Source organism: Saccopteryx leptura, chromosome 1, assembly GCF_036850995.1.
Source record: "Saccopteryx leptura isolate mSacLep1 chromosome 1, mSacLep1_pri_phased_curated, whole genome shotgun sequence".
NCBI classification, from domain to species: Eukaryota; Metazoa; Chordata; class Mammalia; order Chiroptera; family Emballonuridae; genus Saccopteryx; species Saccopteryx leptura.
This window is the reverse complement of record NC_089503.1, coordinates 250,716,873-250,724,813: the sequence shown is the minus strand read 5'-3', so window position 1 is coordinate 250,724,813 and position 7,941 is coordinate 250,716,873. Positions and strand designations below refer to the sequence as shown.

Here is a 7,941-nt window from a genome sequence, read left to right as displayed (position 1 = left end):
ACCGTCAAGAACTTTTTCATGTTGAAAATTTTTCTGGCACTTTATAAGTAATTTTCTATCAAGCTTTCTCATGTTACATGTTTATTTCTCTTCCATGGGAATTTTCACTTGGAAGGATGAGGGCCAATTCAAGTCTTTTCCATGCTGTTTATATTCAACAGGTTTTATCCAGTGAGCCCGATCATGTGTTTGAAAGGAACTGGGATAACTGAAGCCTTTCCCACATTCTATACTTTTATATGGTTTCTCTGCAGTGTGCATTGTCAGGTGTCTTCGCAAGTTGGTGTGATAACTGAAGGCCTTTCCACATTCTTTACATTTATAGGGTTTCTCTCCAGTATGAGTTATTTCATGTATCTGAAGATAACTGAGATACCTGAATGCTTTACTACATATTTTACACACATAGGGTTTCTCTCCATTGTGAATTCTTTCATGTGTTTGAAGATAACTAGGACATCTAAATGTTTTACAACATATTTTACATTCATAGGATTTCTCTGTAGTGTGAGTTCTTTCATGTATTTGAAGATAACTGGGATACCTGAATGCTTTACTACATGTTTTACATTCATAGGGTTTCTCTCCATTGTGAGTTCTTTCATGTATTTGAAGGTAACTGGGACACCTAAATGATTTACTACATATTTGACATTCATAAGGTTTCTCTGCTATGTGAATTCTTTCATGTCTTCGGAGATCATTGAGACACTTGAATACTTTACTACATATTTTACATTCATAGGGTTTCTCTCCAATGCAACTTCTTTCATGTGTTTGAAGACTTTGATAACATCTGAAGGCTTTTCCACACTCCTTACATCCATATGGTTTCTCTCCAGTATGAGTTCTTTTATGTTTTTGAAGATAACTGAGACAACTAAATGCTTTACTACATTGTTTACATTCATAGGGTTTCTCTGCAGTGTGAGTTCTTTCATGTATTTGAAGATAACTGGGATACCTGAATACTTCATTACATATTTTACATTCATAGGGTTTTTCTACAATGTGAATTCTTTCATGTTTTTGAAGATAACTGAGACAACTAAATGCTTTAGTACATTTTTTACATTCATAGGGTTTCTGTCCAGTGTGATTTCTTTCATGTGTTTGAAAACTTTGATAATATCTGAAGGCTTTCCTACATTCCTTATATTCACAAAATTTCTGTCCACTGTGAGTTATTTCATACATTGGAAGAGAACTAAAAATACTGAAGGCTTTCCCACATTGTTTACACTCACAGGGCTTCCCTCCAGTGTGTGAGCTTTCATGTAATTGAAGTGAACTTGAACAACTGAAGACTCTTCCACATTCCTTATATTTATAAGGAGAATCTTGAGTGTGTGTTATCATGTGTTTTTGAATGTTTCTGAGGCATATAAAGACTTTCCCACATTCCTTACATTTATAGGTTTTCTCTTCATTGTGATTTCTTTCATGTTGCTCAAAGTACTGTAGATAACTAATGGCTCTCCCACATATCTTACATTTATATGGCTTCTCTCTGTATTTCAGATACTCATATTGTCCAGTGTGACATCTAATGAGTCTATCAAGGGATGAACAAGACACAAAGACTTTCCCACATGGACTGTGCTCAGACGGTTTTACTTCAGTAGTTTTCTTCTTTGGATTAAAATTTGAAATAAGGTTGAATTTTTCTTCACATTGATTATTCTTACTTTCACAGACCTTCTCTCCCATATGACTTCTACAAAAAACAAGAAGCACGCTGTTAGTGATTTATTAAAAATTTTATATTCATTATATTTATTATAATTTATTGAAAAAGTATGGGTTTTATGTCTTGTTTAAATTGTCTGAAATTAAATGTACTAAACGCTTTCCAAGACTTCATCTTTGCTATTATCAAACTTTGATATTCGCATATAGGGTTTATTCATACTGTTTGCAAACAAACAAATTGCAACATTGAACATGTATGTTACATTTAAGAAAGCTTTTTTAGTAAAAGTTTTCTAATATATTTTAAGGATGGTTTATTTGTTTTGTTTGCTTTTTTAAAAAATTTCATATAAGTGAGAATTCTCACACGATACACTGCTTTCTATTGTGCAACTCACCTTCGTTTTCTCCCCTGGTTTTTGTACTGAACTTCAATGACAGGATTTTCCCATTTTTTCCCTAAAATTCAGAACCAGAAAAATGATCACAAGGCATTAGAATTATAAAAAAAATTATTAGCTTCTAGATCTATGATGAGTTGTGATCATGCCTGGTTTATGCACCAGCATCCTCCCTTTCCACATTACACATCACAGAACAATGTTGATGAGCAAGAAACACTTGTTCTCTACTTGACAACTGAAGGAATGTCCTCATCCTCACCTACTGAGGCCAGGTTCCTGAGGGTTTCCCACATCACTTCTCTGTAGAGTTTCTTCTGTGCAGGATCCAGTAAGGCCCACTCCTCCAGACTGAAGTTCACAGCCACATCCTCAAAGGCCACTGAGTTCTAAAACGTCCCAATAGGCATACAGTAGGATGAGTGAGAATGATAGAATTGGATATCTAGACTCTACTTACAGGAAGATTACATATGATTCTCTTGTCTCCAAACATCTCATCTATGACTTGATCATCAAAAACTTATTCTCTGTTCACACTTACTTTCTCATAAATTTAACACCATCATTAACACATGGAAATTACACAGTTTTGTTGTGATCACTTTACATCTTATTCATCTCCAATGTCAGGGTCCTGAGCATTTAGGAAAGTAACTAAAATGCTATACAGATGAAACATATACTATCATTTTAAGAGCATTGATTCCTTGTGAAAAAAAAATTTTCATTTTCTTTCTTATTACCCACCATTTATATTCTTCCAGGAGGCATAGGGTAAATGTGTGTAAAGTCTTAATGAATAAAATATAGTGAAAAACTGGGAGCTTTTCTTCTTCATCCTGTCATCAAACATGAGAGTCGAGAAGGCCTGCAGAAATCAAACTTTCAGTAAGACCAGCTGACCATGTCCTCCAGGCCTTTACCAGTAATCAGGTGCAGCTAGCTCAATGTGAATATGCTTGTGGAGAAATACTGTGTGTCACTTGTGTTTTATTTATCACAGACTCAATTCTTCCTTTCTCTCTCTGTCCAACTTAACGAGATGGGTCAGTTATTTAGAACTTACAGCTCAGACACAAGGAAGAAGGCACGACAAGTTGGACTGTACTCGTGCTCAGAGCTGCTTCCAGCAAAATTTTAGAACCCACAGTGAGATAATGGACCAGGAGAAATCTTTATGATTAAACTTCAACAGGGAACCCTGGGCTTCACTGCCCTTGAGGAACAAGTTAAGAGATGCAGATTGCAACAGAGTAAAGTCCACATGGATTGTTGGTGAGTTTGCCCATAATTATAAAACACATAAAGGTGCTTTCCTCCAAAAGAACACATAATTTCCATTTCCCAATTTCAGTTGGAAGAGTTTAGCAACAAGTCACTCCCTAGAGCAGGCATAGTCAACCTTTTTATACCTATCACCCACTTTTGTATCTCTGTTAGTAGTAAAATTTTCTAACCGCCCACCAGTTCCACAGTAATGGTGATTTATAAAGTAGGGAAGTAACTTTACTTTATAAAATTTATAAAGCAGAGTTACAGAAGTTAAAGCATATAATAATAATTACTTACCAAGTACTTTATGTCGGATTTTTGCTAAGTTTGGCAGAATAAATCTTTATAAAACAACTTACTATAGTTAAATCTATCTTTTTATTTATACTTTGGTTGCTCTGCTACCGCCCACCATGAAAGCTGGAACGCCCACTAGTGGGCGGTAGGGACCAGGTTGACTACCACCGGGTTATTGCCCCAATAGGGCCAAAGTTGCAGGTTCAATCTCCAGTCAGGACACATCAGAATCAACCAATGAATGCATAAGTGGAACATAAAATTGATGTTTCTCTCTCTCTCTCTCCCCCTTTCTCTCTCTAAAATCAATAATAAAAAGAAACAAACTCCATGTTATGTTATCTGCACCAATAGAAGTGCCTTCCTTCTATTGATGTAATTGTTTCCCATTCCTTTCTCATAAATACCTCTTGCCGTTACCTCCTAAGTGGAACATTATTTGGGCTTCCACCTGAATCAGTGCTTCCCACAAAGCTATTCTATTGATCTTAAATAAATGCTTGTTCCTCTCACTTTGAAAAATGTTGCTTTCCCCCCCGCCCCACCCCTAGGTTAGCACTTATAGGCTCAAAAAAACCCTGGCTTCAGTTGCTGACCATAGGCCTCCCATTCACACTGTAGTTGCTTTGGACTACCATTGATTTTATTTTTTTATTTATGTACTTATTTATTTAGGTGAGAGGAGGGGAGGTAGTGAGGCAGACTCTAGCATGCACACTGACAGGGATCCACCTGGCAACCCCATCTGGGGCTGATGCTCAAGTACTTTTAGCACCTGAGGTTGACACGCTGGGACCAACTGAGCTATCCTCAGTGCCTGGCCAAGGCTTGAACCAATCAAGCCACTTGCTGCAGGAAATGGGAGAGAAAGGAGAGAGGGAAGGGAGTGGAGAAGCAGATGGTCGCTTCTCCTGTGTGTTCTGACTGGGAATTGAACCCGGGATGTTCATACACCAGGCCCATGCTTTATCTACTGAGCCACAGGCCAGGGCCCACCATTGATATTTTAAATGACACAAACACAGAGGTTGAACAACCCACCAAAATCACTTAAATTCAGTATTTATGTAGAAAGGAAGGAAGAAAATTGTAAAGGTCTTTTACTAGTTCAACTAGAAAATCTTAAGTATCTATTAAAAAGAGAGATGTCAGTTAATTATATTTCCATGGAAAGAAAATAATCTGTAAATAATCATACCTGAACAATTCTCTGCAAGGCTAAGCCCTGGAATTGTAAAGCACCCAAAAGGAAAACAAACCTGTGAATCTTAATAATACACATGCTCAGGAAGAGTGAACAAATTCTATGTAAATGGAATCTAATGCTGGAATATATATATATATATATATATATAATTTGGTGACAGAGATAGAGAAAGGGACAGATAGGGACAGACAGATGGGAAGGGAGAGAGATGAGAAGCATCAATTCTTCGTTTCATCTCCTTAGTTCAGGGGTCGGGAAACTTTTTGGCTGAGAGAGCCATGAACGCCACATATTTTAAAATGTAATTCTGTGAGAGCCATACAACCACCCATGTACCTTACACATTATCCAATAAAAATTTGGTGTTGTCCCAGAGGACAGCTGTGATTGGCTCCAGCCACCCGCAACCATGAACATGAGCGGTAGGAAATGAATGGATTGTAATACATGAGAATGTTTTATATTTTTAACCTTATTATTATTTTTTTAATTATTTATTTATTTATTCATTTTTAGAGAGGAGAGGGAGAGACAGGGAGAGAAGAGACAGAGAGAGAGAAGGAGGGGAGGAGCTGGAAGCATCAAATCCCAAATGTGCCTTGACCAGGCAAGCCCAGGGCTTCGAACCAGCGAACTCAGCATTTCCAGGTTGACGCCTTATCCACTGCGCCACCACAGGTAAGGCTACCTTATTATTTTTTTTTATTAAAGATTTGTCTGTGAGCCAGATGCAGCCATCAAAAGAGCCACATCTGGCTTGCGAGCCATAGGTTCCCGACCCCTGCCTTAGTTGTTCATTGATTGCTTTCTCGTATGTGCCTTGACGAGGAGGGGGAGGGGCTATAGCAGAACGAGTGGCCCCTTGCTCAAGCCAGTGACCTTGGGTTTCAAGCCAGAGACCTTTGGGCTCAAGCCAGCGACCATGGGGTTATATCTGTGATCCCACACTCAAGCTGGTGAGCCTGCACTCAAGCAGAATGAGCCCCCGTTCAAGCCAGCGACCTCAGGGTTTTGAACCTGAGTCCTTTGCATCCCAGTCCACACTCTATCCACTGCACCACCGCCTGGTCTGACTGGAATATATACATATTTAAATTCACGTCTTTCCTCTGACCTGTGGTGGTGCAGTGGATAAACTGTGGACCTGGAACACTGACTTGCCCTCACAAGGCACATATGATAAGCATCTACGAGTTGATACTTCCAAGCTCCTTTCCCCTGCCTTTTTCTCTCTCTCCTTTCTCTAAAATCAATCAATTAAAAAAAAAATCTTAAAAGACATTCACGTCTCTCATGCTTGTTTGGAACTACAATATTTTATACTGTTTCAAGCTGTTGATTAAATCAATAAATGTTTTCAAGGTGACAAACCCAGAGTGGGGCAGTGCTGACAGGACACATCACCCAGGAAAGTCTCTGAAGATGAACCTCTCTACTCAAAGGACTTCCTATAGGATGTCTGTGCCCAGGGAAGAACCTGGGGGAGAGAAACAGGATTTCATACAACGTCCTCAAGGTGGTTCTTGTAGGCTTTCTTCTCATGCCAAATATCTACAAATATAAGTCTTTTAATAAGATCATTTGCAAAGCTCTGAGGGGAAAGAATGACAATTAAAATGTCATAGGAGGCCCTGGCCGGCTGGCTCAGCGGTAGAGCGTCGGCCTGGCGCGCGGGGGACCCGGGTTCGATTCCTGGCCAGGGCACATAGGAGAAGCGCCCATTTGCTTCTCCACCCCCACCCCTCCTTCCTCTGTCTCTCTTCCCCTCCCGCAGCCAAGGCTCCATTGGAGCAAAGATGGCCCGGGCGCTGGGGATGGCTCCTTGGCCTCTGCCCCAGGCGCTCGAGTGGCTCTGGTCGCGGCAGAGCGACGCCCCAGAGGGGCAGAGCATTGCCCCCTGGTGGGCAGAGCGTTGCCCCTGGTGGGGCGCATGCGGGAGTCTGTCTGACTGTCTCTCCCCATTTCCAGCTTCAAAAAAATACAAAAAAAAAAAAAAAAAAAAGTCATAGGACACATAGTTGATAATAATGCTGTGATTCGGCGGAGGAAAGTTGGCTTAAGGAATGCCTGGATGAAACTGGAAATTCAGGGACTTGTTGCCCCTCCCCCTCCCCCAAAGACTGGGGTAGGAATAGGGTCATGGATTTTAGACCCTGCTTCCCAAACATTTGGAAAACTCAGGAGAAACCAGGTTGGAGACAGAAAGGACTGAGGACCTCACAGACCACAGCTGCTCCCACGCATCAGCCCCAGAGCCTAGTCACTACTGTCCTCTTATGACCCTCCCCGTGGTCACCGCACCACCTGGGGAGACGGGGAGACGGGGCTGCGGGCGCAGAGCTGCCCAGAGAAGATTCGGGGCCGAAGTTGCCGCGCAGTGACCGTCAGGACTCCCCGGGTCCCGGCTGCCGGCCCAGCCGCCGGAGGGGACCGAGGTCCAAGCGGTGCCCGGGGCGGAGGCGGAGTCCGGTGGCGGACTCCGGACTTGACCGCGGGGAGGCCGGGGTTCCGCCACAGCGGATTCCAACCAGCCCCTTTTCCCTCAGAGTAGCACACTCGCCATTTCTAGGTTTCCTGGGCCTCCCTGAATCCTTCCTACGATCCCCACGGCTAGTGTAGATCAAAACGCGACAGAGGCTGTGACAGAGCCACCAGAGACCATCTAACGCAAGCGACACCAAACCCAGAACACTGCGGGATGGAGTAGAAACGCTCAGGCCTGTGCAGAACAGAACCCTACCCACCTGCCTCAGCGGCGCCCAGGATTGGGCAGTTCCTAAGGCCACGCCCCGTTGTGCCTAGTGACAGTTTGCGGGAGGAACGTGGTTCCTCTGGAAGTGCTTTCGCCTGTGTGCAGAACCAGACCTAGCATAGATTTTTTTCAAGTTCTGGGGCTGTGTTGTTTTTCCCCAGCGCTTTGTGAAGGCGAGGGCACAAGTGTGCACAGGTAGTCCTGACTCAGTTTCCAGATGCAGCAAGTAGGTACAGACCAGAGCCCAGGCCAGGCCACGCTGGATTAAAAGGGCCTTATTTTTCCAGGGAACAAGGGCTTGGTGTAAGGCTGTGTGA

The 7,941-nt window shown here is 42.2% G+C and overlaps 1 protein-coding gene across 2 annotated transcripts; it reads right to left on the bottom strand.

The window, feature by feature from the left end:
* LOC136378515 (zinc finger protein 791-like) lies at positions 1-7,553 on the bottom strand. 2 transcript variants are annotated; one of them, XM_066345519.1, is made up of 4 exons: positions 7,433-7,553; positions 2,356-2,482; positions 2,091-2,151; positions 1-1,717 (listed from the first exon to the last, which is right to left on the bottom strand). In XM_066345519.1, the coding sequence occupies exons 1-4, from the start codon at positions 7,433-7,435 to the stop codon at positions 82-84; spliced, it is 1,827 nt and encodes a 608-aa protein (XP_066201616.1). In that variant the 5' UTR covers positions 7,436-7,553; the 3' UTR covers positions 1-81. The 2 variants fall into 2 exon arrangements, with proteins under 2 accessions (XP_066201616.1, XP_066201625.1); XM_066345528.1 differs by lacking the exons at positions 2,091-2,151; positions 7,433-7,553 and having other exon boundaries at positions 2,356-2,473.
* Positions 7,554-7,941: the final 388 nt, after the last annotated feature.